This window comes from Bombina bombina, chromosome 2, assembly GCF_027579735.1.
Source record: "Bombina bombina isolate aBomBom1 chromosome 2, aBomBom1.pri, whole genome shotgun sequence".
NCBI classification, from domain to species: Eukaryota; Metazoa; Chordata; class Amphibia; order Anura; family Bombinatoridae; genus Bombina; species Bombina bombina.
Window position 1 is genome coordinate 354171193 of NC_069500.1, and position 14696 is coordinate 354185888.

At 42.0% G+C, this 14696-nt stretch overlaps 1 protein-coding gene across 1 annotated transcript in view; it reads right to left on the reverse strand.

The window, feature by feature from the left end:
• The window catches only part of ANAPC5 (anaphase promoting complex subunit 5), a 99998-nt gene that overhangs the window by 15964 nt on the left and 69338 nt on the right, over positions 1-14696 (reverse strand). The window contains exons 15-16 of the mRNA XM_053701738.1: positions 2791-2938; positions 2388-2550 (exon numbers count right to left, since the gene is read on the reverse strand). Of these exons, the coding sequence (XP_053557713.1) occupies positions 2388-2550; positions 2791-2938 (311 nt within the window). The remainder of the gene's footprint in view (positions 1-2387; positions 2551-2790; positions 2939-14696) is intronic.

The following is a 14696-nucleotide window of genomic DNA, read 5'->3' on the forward strand; positions in this document are numbered from 1 at the left end:
AACCAAATAATTTGTTACCCTGGAAAGAAATGGAAAGTAAAGTTGATTTAGAAGCCATATCAGCATTCCAAGTTTTAAGCCATAAAGCTCTTCTAGCTAAAATAGCTAGAGACATAAACCTGACATCAACTCTGATAATATCAAAAATGGCATCACAGATAAAATTATTAGCATGTTGAAGAAGAATAATAATATCATGAGAATCACGATGTGTTACTTGTTGCGCTAAAGTTTCCAACCAAAAAGTTGAAGCTGCAGCAACATCAGCCAAAGATATAGCAGGTCTAAGAAGATTACCTGAACACAGATAAGCTTTTCTTAGAAAGGACTCAATTTTCCTATCTAGAGGATCCTTAAACGAAGTACCATCTGACGTAGGAATAGTAGTACGTTTAGCAAGGGTAGAAATAGCCCCATCAACTTTAGGGATCTTGTCCCAAAATTCTAATCTGTCAGACGGCACAGGATATAATTGCTTAAAACGTTTAGAAGGAGTAAATGAATTACCCAAATTATCCCATTCTTTGGAAATTACTGCAGAAATAGCATCAGGGACAGGAAAAACTTCTGGAATAACTACAGGAGATTTAAAAACCTTATTTAAACGTTTAGATTTAGTATCAAGAGGACCAGAATCCTCTATTTCTAAAGCAATTAGGACTTCTTTAAGTAAAGAACGAATAAATTCCATTTTAAATAAATATGAAGATTTATCAGCATCAACCTCTGAGACAGAATCCTCTGAACCAGAGGAATCATCAGAATCAGAATGATGATGTTCAGTTAAAAATTCATCTGTAGGGAGAGAAGTTTTAAAAGATTTTTTACGTTTACTAGAAGGAGAAATAACAGACATAGCCTTCTTTATGGATTCAGAAACAAAATCTCTTATATTATCAGGAACATTCTGCACCTTAGATGTTGAAGGAACTGCAACAGGCAATGGTACTTTACTAAAGGAAATATATCTGCTTTAACAAGTTTGTCATGACAATCAATACAAACAACAGCTGGAGGAATAGCTACCAAAAGTTTACAGCAGATACACTTAGCTTTGGTAGATTCAGCACTTGACAGCGATTTTCCTGTAGTATCTTCTGACTCAGATGCAACGTGAGACATCTTGCAATATGTAAGAGAAAAAACAACATATATATAAAGCAAAATTGATCAAATTCCTTAAATGACAGTTTCAGGAATGGGAAAAAATGCCAAAGAACAAGCTTCTAGCAACCAGAAGCAAGAAAAAATGAGGCTTAAATAATGTGGAGACAAAAGTGACGCCCATATTTTTTCGCGCCAAATAAGACGCCCACACTATCTGGCGCCTAAATGCTTTTTGGCGCCAAAAATGACGCCACATCCGGAACGCCGACATTTTTGGCGCAAAATAACGTCAAAAAATGACGCAACTTCCGGCGACACGTATGACGCCGGAAACGGAAATAGAATTTTTGCGCCAAAAAAGTCCGCGCCAAGAATGACGCAATAAAATGAAGCATTTTCAGCCCCCGCGAGCCTAACAGCCCACAGGGAAAAAGTCAAATTTTAAGGTAAGAAAAAATGTTAAATTAAAATGCATTATCCCAAATATGAAACTGACTGTCTGAAAATAAGGAAAGTTGAACATTCTGAGTCAAGGCAAATAAATGTTTGAATACATATATTTAGAACTTTATAAACAAAGTGCCCAACCATAGCTAGGAGTGTCACAGAAAATAAGACTTACTTACCCCAGGACACTCATCTACATATAGCAGATAGCCAAACCAGTACTGAAACGAGAATCAGCAGAGGTAATGGTATATATAAGAGTATATCGTCGATCTGAAAAGGGAGGTAAGAGATGAATCTCTACGACCGATAACAGAGAACCTATGAAATAGACCCCTTAGAAGGAGATCACTGCATTCAAATAGGCAATACTCTCCTCACATCCCTCTGACATTCACTGCACACTGAGAGGAAAACCGGGCTCCAACTTGCTGCGGAGCGCATATCAACGTAGAATCTAGCACAAACTTACTTCACCACCTCCATCGGAGGCAAAGTTTGTAAAACTGAATTGTGGGTGTGGTGAGGGGTGTATTTATAGGCATTTTGAGGTTTGGGAAACTTTGCCCCTCCTGGTAGGAATGTATATCCCATACGTCACTAGCTCATGGACTCTTGCTAATTACATGAAAGAAATAATGTTTCAATTTCCAGACTTTTCATACGTCCCTTCTTAAAATGATGTAGAATGAAAAGGAGGCCAGACGTTTATCAAGCCCTGGCCTACTTGTGGCCTAACATGAACCACACATTACTTTTGATTAACCTAATTAACATTAATTGGCTATGGATCTACAGCAAATCTGGAAAAAACATAGCCACAAGTTACTTACTTTCAGTTTTTTTCTGTGGAGTGTAGGATGCTGCTGAAGCCACTTGACATTTTGCCACTAGTAGCATGGCTCGACCCTTGTCTAGTACTGCTCCATGAGCCATGATAGGTTCTATTGCCATGTGTAAAATGTTTAAGGCTTGCTCCGGGATTCCAAGCATGAGCTGCGGAATAAAGAAAGCTAATAAAGCCACTGATGTGACAACTAATAATGTCAATGCTTGCATTAAAACAGAAAACATATAAACAAGACACAGCACATTAAAAATTAAGATCTCTCAATATCGTATGGTAGATAGTACCTATTCACAACACAGGTGTGTATTGCAAGCGTTCTGTACATGCACTTCATCAGAAACCAGGGTTATTTAGGTTAGGTTTGTAACGGTATCTTTTATGCATACCTGTGAGAAAGCCAAGTTTAGTAGTATCTCGGAGGAGAGATACTGCAGACGGTATTCTCGGGAAAGAGCTAGAGCTTGTAGTAATACAGGTATTGCCACTGGATGACAGGATGACCTCCAGTACAGCTCTGCTAAGGACAGGAGGATACTGGAAACAAATTAAACAACAAAAACACAAAATCCTCAGATTTTTTATGATATATTTAAATGAGATGAACACAATGCTACAGCTGCAATAACAATTTATACCAAAATTCTAATGTTTGGGTACTTTTGGAGTTGTGCAATTTCTTATAGATTCAATAATAAATATTTTTTTGTATAAAGAAGATTAAATAAAACATTTAAATATGTATGGCTTATGCTTTTTCATTTGCATTATGGAACATTATGGCTGCAATTTTTGGTGATCGAAATAACTCTTAAAGTGAATGTAAAGTTGAATAAATAAGTGCCCGGTTTTTAAAAATATTCATTAATATTTACATTGAGGCATTTTTTTTTTAAATAAATACTTACCTTTTTCCTTAAGAAAGATCCTCCGCCCGCAGCTCCTCTGTACTTACATCAGCAATGACGAAACCGGCCTCCTCCAATCATGGTGTGCACCCCGAGGCATACAGCTTGTGAGGCCACGCAACGATTGGAGGAAGCCAGTTTCGCCATTGATATGCTAAGTACAGAGGAGCTGCGGGCGGAGGATCGCCGGTCTGGGTTTCCTAAAGAAAAAAGGTATTTAAAAAAAAAAAAAAAAAACGCTTCAATGTAAATATTAATGAATGAGTGTCCCTGTTTTTATAGTATTTTTAAAAATCGGCACTCATTCATTAAAATTTACATTCACTTTAATTTAGTGTGCTGGTCTACAGTTTAGAAAATCAGTGAATGGGCATTTTTTTAAAATCTGTTTAAATAAAAATCTATAAATGTATGTTGAAATATTGTCTTCTAGACAAGAGAGAGAAATAATATGTACAAGGTTTCGTAGAGACACTGCAGGATGCACAATATGTTATGACACTGTGGGGTTTACATTCTGCTACTTAACACTAAGAATTTTAGGCTCTCTTCTCTATATTAAGAGAAATAGATAAATTGTGTTAAAAGAATTTTAACAAATACATTCCCAACTTTAAATAATACTGTAAAAATGGTTTTGGACATTGAATATTAGTACATTTATGGCCATTCGTAGATACTGAACTCTCTTGGGTGAAGGAAATACTAATCCACCTAGGTCAGTCTACCTTTCCCTATCGTCTCTATTATCTGTCTTTGTCTTACCATTATATAGCGCTGCAGAATCTGCTGGTGCATTACAAATAACCAACAGAAACTTCAGATATTTTTTATTAAAGAATACGGAATTACATCTGGATAGCTACTTCCATTCAAGCAAACGAGACAGTTTTAACAACTCGGCCCCAATGTATGATGAAGAATTGGGACCTGTGCACTGCAATAACTTCTAAATAAAAAAAATAATTAGGGAACATTTCATTCTGTTCTCCATTTTTCATGGTCACCATGGAAACATTACACAAGAATCATACTTAAGAATATAACAAACAAGGAGCTGTGCTCACCACATACATTTTGCCAGCAGGGTGGCATGAAATACTTTTCAGTATTGTATTATAAATGTTACTTTACCTATTTAAAAACAGAATTTATGCTTACCTGATAAATTACTTTCTCCAACGGTGTGTCCGGTCCACGGCGTCATCCTTACTTGTGGGGAATATCTCTTCCCCAACAGGAAATGGCAAAGAGTCCCAGCAAAGCTGGCCATATAGTCCCTCCTAGGCTCCGCCCACCCCAGTCATTCGACCGACGGACAGGAGGAAAAAAATAGGAGAAACCATAGGGTGTCGTGGTGACTGTAGTTAGAGAAAATAATTCATCAGACCTGATTAAAAAAACCAGGGCGGGCCGTGGACCGGACACACCGTTGGAGAAAGTAATTTATCAGGTAAGCATAAATTCTGTTTTCTCCAACATTGGTGTGTCCGGTCCACGGCGTCATCCTTACTTGTGGGAACCAATACCAAAGCTTTAGGACACGGATGAAGGGAGGGAGCAAATCAGGTTACCTAAACGGAAGGCATCACGGCTTGCAAAACCTTTCTCCCAAAAATAGCCTCCGAAGAAGCAAAAGTATAAAATTTGTAAAATTTGGCAAAAGTGTGCAGTGAAGACCAAGTCGCTGCCTTACATATCTGATCAACAGAAGCCTCGTTCTTGAAGGCCCATGTGGAAGCTACAGCCCTAGTGGAGTGAGCTGTGATTCTTTCAGGAGGCTGCCGTCCGGCAGTCTCATAAGCCAATCGGATGATGCTTTTAAGCCAAAAGGAAAGAGAGGTAGAAGTTGCTTTTTGACCTCTCCTTTTACCAGAATAGACGAAAAACAGAGAAGAAGTTTGTCTGAACTCTTTAGTAGCTTCTAAGTAGAATTTTAGAGCACGGACTACATCTAAATTGTGTAGCAAACGTTCCTTCTTTGAAACTGGATTCGGACACAAAGAAGGTACAACTATCTCCTGATTAATATTTTTGTTGGAAACAACCTTTGGTAGAAAACCAGGCTTAGTACGCAAAACAAACTTATCTGAATGTAACACCAGATAGGGCGGAGTACACTGTAGAGCAGATAGCTCAGAAACTCTTCTAGCAGAAGAAATAGCAACCAAAAACAAAACTTTCCAAGATAACAACTTAATATCTATGGAATGTAAAGGTTCAAACGGAACCCCTTGAAGAACTGAAAAAACTAGATTTAAACTCCAGGGAGGAGTCAAAGGTCTGTAAACAGGCTTGATCCTAACCAAAGCCTGAACAAATGCTTGAACATCTGGCACAACTGCCAGTCGTTTGTGTAGTAAGACAGATAAAGCAGAAATCTGTCCCTTTAGAGAACTCGCAGATAATCCTTTATCCAAACCTTCTTGTAGAAAGGAAAGAATCCTAGGAATTTTTATCCTATTCCATGGGAATCCCTTGGATTCACACCAGCAGATATATCTTTTCCATATTTTATGGTAAATCTTTCTAGTTACCGGTTTTCTGGCTTGAACCAGAGTATCTATCACGGAATCTGAAAACCCACGCTTTGATAGAATCAAGCGTTCAATCTCCAAGCCGTCAGCTGGAGGGAGACCAGATTTGGATGTTCGAATGGACCCTGAACAAGAAGGTCCTGTCTCAAAGGTAGCTTCCATGGTGGAACCGATGACATATTCACCAGGTCTGCATACCAAGTCCTGCGTGGCCACGCAGGAGCTATCAAGATCACTGAGGCCCTCTCCTGTTTGATCCTGGCTACCAGCCTGGGAATGAGAGGAAACGGTGGAAACACATAAGCTAGGTTGAAGGTCCAAGGCGCTACTAGTGCATCCACTAGAGTCGCCTTGGGATCCCTGGATCTGGACCCGTAGCAAGGAACCTTGAAGTTCTGACGAGACGCCATCAGATCCATATCTGGAATGCCCCATAGTTGCGTCAACTGGGCAAAGATCTCCGGGTGGAGTTCCCACTCCCCCGGATGGAATGTCTGATAGAAATAATCCGCTTCCCAGTTTTCCACACCTGGAATGTGGATCGCAGATAGGTGGCAGGAGTGATTCTCCGCCCATTGTATTATTTTGGTCACTTCTTTCATCGCCAGGGAACTCCTTGTTCCCCCCTGATGATTGATATACGCAACAGTCGTCATGTTGTCTGATTGGAATCTTATGAATCTGGCCTTTGCTAGCTGAGGCCAAGCCCTCAGAGCATTGAATATCGCTCTTAGTTCCAGAATGTTTATCGGGAGAAGAGACTCTTCCTGAGACCATAGTCCCTGAGCTTTCAGGGATTCCCAGACCGCGCCCCAGCCCACTAGGCTGGCGTCGGTCGTGACGATGACCCACTCTGGACTGCGGAAGCTCATTCCCTGGGACAGGTGATCCTGGGTTAGCCACCAACGGAGTGAGTCTCTGGTCTTCTGATCTACTTGAATCACTGGAGACAAGTCTGTATAGTCCCCATTCCACTGTTTCAGCATGCACAGTTGTAATGGTCTTAGATGAATTCGTGCAAAAGGAACTATGTCCATTGCTGCAACCATCAATCCTACTACTTCCATGCACTGAAAAACGGAAGGATGAGGAATAGAATGAAGAACTTGACAAGCGTTTAGAAGTTTTGACTTTCTGACTTCTGTCAAGAAAATCCTCATTTCTAAGGAATCTATTATTGTTCCCAAGAAGGGAACTCTTGTCGACAGACAGGGAACTTTTTTCTATGTTCACCTTCCATTCGTGAGATCTGAGAAAGGCCAGAACGATGTCTGTATGAGCCTTTGATTTTGAAAGGGACGACGCTTGTATTAGAATGTCGTCCAAGTATGGTACTACTGCAATGCCCCTTGGTCTTAGAACCGCTAGAAGGGATCCGAGTACCTTTGTGAAAATCCTTGGAGCAGTGGCTAACCCGAATGGGAGGGCCACAAACTGGTAATGTTTGTCCAGAAAGGCGAACCTTAGGAACTGATGATGTTCTTTGTGGATAGGGATATGTAGATACGCATTCTTTAGATCCACGGTAGTCATAAATTGACCTTCCTGAATTGTGGGTAGAATCGTTTGAATGGTTTCCATCTTGAACGATGGTACTCTGAGAAATTTGTTTAGGATCTTTAAATCCAGAATTGGTCTGAAAGTTCCCTCTTTTTTGGGAACTACAAACAGATTTGAGTAAAATCCCATTCCTTGTTCCGCCGTTGGAACTGGGTGTATCACTCCCATCTTTAACAGGTCTTCTACACAATGTAAGAATGCCTGTCTCTTTATTTGGTTTGAGGATAAGTGAGACATGTGGAACCTTCCCCTTGGGGGTAGTTCCTTGAATTCCAGGAGATAACCCTGAGAAACTATTTCTAGCGTCCAGGGATCATGAACATCTCTTGCCCAAGCCTGAGCAAAAAAAGAGAGTCTGCCCCCCACTAGATCCGGTCCCGGATCGGGGGCTACTCCTTCATGCTGTTTTGTTAGCAGCGGCAGGCTTCTTGGCCTGCTTACCCTTGTTCCAGCCTTGCATCGGTTTCCAGGCTGGTTTGGTCTGTGAGGTATTACCCTCTTGCTTAGAGGATGCAGAATTAGAGCCCGGTCCGTTCCTTAAATTACGAAAGGAACGAAAATTAGACTTATTCTTGGCTTTGAAAGGCCTATCTTGTGGGAGGGCGTGGCCCTTTCCCCCAGTGATGTCTGAGATAATCTCTTTCAATTCTGGCCCAAAGAGAGTTTTACCCTTGAAGGGGATATTAAGCAATTTTGTCTTGGATGATACATCCGCTGACCAAGACTTTAGCCAAAGCGCTCTGCGTGCCACAATTGCAAACCCTGAATTTTTTGCCGCTAATCTAGCTATTTGCAAAGCGGCATCTAAAATAAAAGAGTTAGCCAACTTAAGTGCGTGAACTCTGTCCATAACCTCCTCATATGCAGTCTCTCTACTGAGCGACTTTTCTAGTTCCTCGAACCAGAACCACGCTGCTGTAGTGACAGGAACAATGCACGAAATGGGTTGAAGAAGGTAACCTTGCTGTACAAAAATCTTTTTAAGCAAACCCTCCAATTTTTTATCCATAGGATCTTTGAAAGCACAATTATCCTCGATAGGAATAGTAGTGCGCATGTTTAGAGTAGAAACTGCCGCCTCGACCTTAGGGACTGTCTGCCATAAGTCCTTTCTGGGGTCGACCATAGGAAATAATTTCTTAAATATAGGAAGGGGAACAAAAGGTATGCCGGGCTTCTCCCATTCCTTATTCACTATGTCCGCCACCCGCTTGGGTATAGGAAAAGCGTCGGGGTGTACCGGAACCTCTAGGAACTTGTCCATCTTGCATAATTTTTCTGGAATGACCAGGTTGTCACAATCATCCAGAGTAGATAACACCTCCTTAAGCAGTGCGCCGAGATGTTCTAATTTAAATTTAAATGCCACAACATCAGGTTCAGCCTGTTGGGAAATTTTTCCTGAATCTGAAATTTCCCCATCTGACAAAACCTCCCTCATGGCCCCTTCAGATTGGTGTGAGGGTATGACAGAACAATTATCATCAGCGCCCTCCTGCTCTTCAGTGTTTAAAACAGAGCAATCGTGCTTTCTCTAATATGCAGGCATTTTGGATAAAATATTTGCTATGGAGTTATCCATTACAGCTGTCAATTGTTGCATGGTAATAAGCATTGGCGCGCTAGAAGTACTAGGGGCCTCCTGCGCGGGCAAAACTGGTGTAGACACAGAAGGAGATGATGTAGAACCATGTCTACTCCCTTCATCTGATGAATCATCTTGGGCAACTTCATTATCTGTGACAGTACTGTCCTTACTTTGTTTGGACGCTTTGGCACAATTATCACATAATTTAGAAGGGGGAGACACATTGACTTTCATACATATAGAACATAGCTTATCTGAAGGCACAGACATGTTAAACAGGCTTAAACTTGTCAGTAAAACACAAAAACCGTTTTAAAACAAAACCGTTACTGTCTCTTTAAATTTTAAACAGAGCACACTTTATTACTGAATATGTGAAAAAATATGAAGGAATTGTTCAAAATTTACCAAAATTTCACCACAGTGTCTTAAAGCATTAAAAGTATTGCACACCAATTTCAGAGCTTTAACCCTTAAAATAACGAAACCGGAGCCGGTTACAGTTTTAACCCCTCTACAGTCCCAGCTACAGCCTTTGCTGCGACTTTACCAAGCCCAGAGGGGAATATGATACCAAATGACGCCTTCTAGGAACTTTTCCAACTATCTTCAGGTCCTCACACATGCATCTGCATGTCTTGCTCTCAAAAACAACTGCGCAGTAATGGCGCGAAAATGAGGCTCAGCCTACAACTGGGAAGGCCCTTCCTGACTGGAAAAGGTGTCTAACATAGTGCCTGACGTTAAAAAACGTTCCCCAAGTTTATAAGTGTGAAATACCAGCATAAACATGTATAAAATGCCCAAATAAAGCAATCGATTTTGCCCATAAAAGTGTCTACCAGTTTTATAGCCCATATTAAGCCCTTTATTCTGCTTGAGACTAAGAAAATGGCTTACCGGTCCCCATGAGGGGAAAAGACAGCCTTCCAGCATTACACAGTCTTGTTAGAAATATGGCTAGTCATACCTTAAGCAGAAAAGTCTGCTAACTGTTTCCCCCAACTGAAGTTACTTCATCTCAACAGTCCTATGTGGAAACAGCAAAGGATTTTAGTTACTGTCTGCTAAAATCATCTTCCTCTCACAAACAGAATTCTTCATCTTTTTCTGTTTCAGAGTAAATAGTACATACCAGTACTATTTTAAAATAACAAACTCTTGATAGTAGAATAAAAAAAAACTACAACTAAACACCACATACTCTTAACCATCTCCGTGGAGATGTTGCCTGTGCAACGGCAAAGAGAATGACTGGGGTGGGCGGAGCCTAGGAGGGACTATATAGCCAGCTTTGCTGGGACTCTTTGCCATTTCCTGTTGGGGAAGAGATATTACCCACAAGTAAGAATGACGCAGTGGACCGGACACACCAATGTTGGAGAAAAGGGATTATCTACTCCAGAATTATTATAGTTTAAAGCGAAAGATAACAGAATTTATGCTTACCTGATAAATTACTTTCTCCAACGGTGTGTCCGGTCCACGGCGTCATCCTTACTTGTGGGAAATATCTCTTCCCCAACAGGAAATGGCAAAGAGTCCCAGCAAAGCTGGCCATATATTCCCTCCTAGGCTCCGCCCACCCCAGTCATTCGACCGACGGACAGGAGGAAAAAATAGGAGAAACCATAGGGTGCCGTGGTGACTGTAGTTAGAGAAAATAATTCATCAGACCTGATTAAAAAACCAGGGCGGGCTGTGGACCGGACACACCGTTGGAGAAAGTAATTTATCAGGTAAGCATAAATTCTGTTTTCTCCAGGTTACCTAAACGGAAGGCACCACGGCTTGCAAAACTTTTCTCCCAAAAATAGCCTCCGAAGAAGCAAAAGTATCAAATTTGTAAAATTTGGCAAAAGTGTGCAGTGAAGACCAAGTCGCTGCCTTACATATCTGATCAACAGAAGCCTCGTTCTTGAAGGCCCATGTGGAAGCTACAGCCCTAGTGGAGTGAGCTGTGATTCTTCAGGAGGCTGCCGTCCGGCAGTCTCATAAGCCAATCGGATGATGCTTTTAAGCCAAAAGGAAAGAGAGGTAGAAGTTGCTTTTTGACCTCTCCTTTTACCAGAATAGACGACAAACAGAGAAGAAGTTTGTCTGAACTCTTTAGTAGCTTCTAAGTAGAATTTTAGAGAACGGACTACATCTAAATTGTGTAGCAAACGTTCCTTCTTTGAAACTGGATTCGGACACAAAGAAGGTACAACTATCTCCTAATTAACATTTTTGTTGGAAACAACCTTTGGTAGAAAACCAGGCTTAGTACGCAAAACAACCTTATCTGAATGGAACACCAGATAGGGCGGATTACACTGTAGAGCAGATAACTCAGAAACTCTTCTAGCAGAAGAAATAGCAACCAAAAACAAAACTTTCCAAGATAACAACTTAATATCTATGGAATGTAAAGGTTCAAACAGAACCCCTTGAAGAACTGAAAGAACTAGATTTAAACTCCAGGGAGGAGTCAAAGGTCTGTAAACAGGCTTGATCCTGACCAAAGCCTGAACAAATGCTTGAACATCTGGCACAACTGCCAGTCGTTTGTGTAGTAAGACAGATAAAGCAGAAATCTGTCCCTTTAGAGAACTCGCAGATAATCCTTTATCCAAACCTTCTTGTAGAAAGGAAAGAATCCTAGGAATTTTTATCCTATTCCATGGGAATCCCTTGGATTCACACCAGCAGATATATCTTTTCCATATTTTATGGTAAATCTTTCTAGTTACCGGTTTTCTGGCTTGAACCAGAGTATCTATCACAGAATCTGAAAACCCACGCTTTGATAGAATCAAGCGTTCAATCTCCAAGCCGTCAGCTGGAGGGAGACCAGATTTGGATGTTCGAATGGACCCTGAACAAGAAGGTCCTGTCTCAAAGGTAGCTTCCATGGTGGAACCGATGACATATTCACCAGGTCTGCATACCAAGTCCTGCGTGGCCACGCAGGAGCTATCAAGATCACAGAGGCCCTCTCCTGTTTGATCCTGGCTACCAGCCTGGGAATGAGAGGAAACGGTGGAAACACATAAGCTAGGTTGAAGGTCCAAGGCGCTACTAGTGCATCCACTAGAGTCGCCTTGGTGTCCCTGGATCTGGACCCGTAGCAAGGAACCTTGAAGTTCTGACGGGACGCCATCAGATCCATATCTGGAATGCCCCATAGTTGCGTCAACTGGGCAAAGATCTCCGGGTGGAGTTCCCACTCCCCCGGATGGAATGTCTGACGACTCAAATAATCCGCTTCCCAGTTTTCAACACCTGGAATGTGGATCGCAGATAGGTGGCAGGAGTGATTCTCCGCCCATTGTATTATTTTGGTCACTTCTTTCATCGCCAGGGAACTCCTTGTTCCCCCCTGATGATTGATATACGCAACAGTCGTCATGTTGTCTGATTGGAATCTTATGAATCTGGCCTTTGCAAGCTGAGGCCAAGCCCTGAGAGCATTGAATATCGCTCTTAGTTCCAGAATGTTTATCGGGAGAAGAGACTCTTCCCGAGACCATAGTCCCTGAGCTTTCAGGGATTCCCAGACCGCGCCCCAGCCCACTAGGCTGGCGTCGGTCGTGACGATGACCCACTCTGGACTGCGGAAGCTCATTCCCTGGGACAGGTGATCCTGGGTTAGCCACCAACGGAGTGAGTGTCTGGTCTTCTGATCTACTTGAATCACTGGAGACAAGTCTGTATAATCCCCATTCCACTGTTTCAGCATGCACAGTTGTACTGGTCTTAGATGAATTTGCGCAAAAGGAACTATGTCCATTGCTGCAACCATCAATCCTACTACTTTCTGACTTCTGTCAAGAAAATCCTCATTTCTGAGGAATCTATTATTGTTCCCAAGAAGGGAACTCTTGTCGACGGAGACAGGGAACTTTTTTCTATGTTCACCTTCCATCCGTGAGATCTGAGAAAGGCCAGAACGACGTCTGAGTGAGCCTTTGCCTTTGAAAGAGACGACGCTTGTATTAGAATGTCGTCCAAGTACGGTACTACTGCAATGCCCCTTGGTCTTAGAACCGCTAGAAGGGATCCGAGGACCTTTGTGAAAATCCTTGGAGCAGTGGCTAACCCGAATGGGAGGGCCACAAACTGGTAATGTTTGTCCAGAAAGGCGAATCTTAGGAACTGATGATGTTCTTTGTGGATAGGGATATGTAGATACGCATCCTTTAGATCCACGGTAGTCATAAATTGACCTTCCTGGATTGTGGGTAGAATCGTTCGAATGGTTTCCATCTTGAACGATGGTACTCTGAGAAATTTGTTTAGGATCTTTAAATCCAGGATTGGTCTGAAAGTTCCCTCTTTTTTGGGAACTACAAACAGATTTGAGTAAAATCCCATTCCTTGTTCCGCCGTTGGAACTGGGTGTATCACTCCCATCTTTAACAGGTCTTCTACACAATGTAAGAATGTCTGTCTCTTTATTTGGTTTGAGGATAAATGAGACATGTGGAACCTTCCCCTTGGGGGTAGTTCCTTGAATTCCAGAAGATAACCCTGAGAAACTATTTCTAGCATCCAGGGATCCTGAACATCTCTTGCCCAAGCCTGAGCAAAGAGAGAGAGTCTGCCCCCCACTAGATCCGGTCCCGGATCGGGGGCTACTCCTTCATGCTGTTTTGTTAGCAGCGGCAGGCTTCTTGGCCTGCTTACCCTTGTTCCAGCCTTGCATCGGTTTCCAGGCTGGTTTGGTCTGTGAGGTATTACCCTCTTGCTTAGAGGATGCAGAATTAGAGCCCGGTCCGTTCCTGAAATTACGAAAGGAACGAAAATTAGACTTATTCTTGGCTTTGAAAGGCCTATCTTGTGGGAGGGCGTGGCCCTTTCCTCCAGTGATGTCTGAGATAATCTCTTTCAATTCTGGCCCAAAGAGAGTTTTACCCTTGAAGGGGATATTAAGCAATTTTGTCTTGGATGATACATCCGCTGACCAAGACTTTAGCCAAAGCGCTCTGCGCGCCACAATTGCAAACCCTGAATTTTTCGCCACTAATCTAGCTATTTGCAAAGCGGCATCTAAAATAAAAGAGTTAGCCAACTTAAGTGCGTGAACTCTGTCCATAACCTCCTCATATGGAGTCTCTCTACTGAGCGACTTTTCTAGTTCCTCAAACCAGAACCACGCTGCTGTAGTGACAGGAACAATGCACGAAATAGGTTGAAGAAGGTAACCTTGCTGTACAAAAATCTTTTTAAGCAAACCCTCCAATTTTTTATCCATAGGATCTTTGAAAGCACAATTATCCTCGATAGGAATAGTAGTGCGCTTGTTTAGAGTAGAAACTGCCCCCTCGACCTTAGGGACTGTCTGCCATAAGTCCTTTCTGGGGTCGACCATAGGAAATAATTTCTTAAATATAGGAGGGGGAACAAAAAGGTATACCGGGCTTCTCCCATTCCTTATTCACTATGTCTGCCACCCGCTTGGGTATAGGAAAAGCGTCGGGGTGCACCGGAACCTCTAGGAACTTGTCCATCTTGCATAATTTTTCTGGAATGACCAGATTATCACAATCATCCAGAGTAGATAACACCTCCTTAAGCAGTGCGCGGAGATGTTCTAATTTAAATTTAAATGTCCCAACATCAGGTTCAGCCTGTTGGGAAATTTTTCCTGAATCTGAAATTTCCCCATCTGACAAAACCTCCCTCATGGCCCCTTCAGATTGGTGTGAGGGTATGACAGA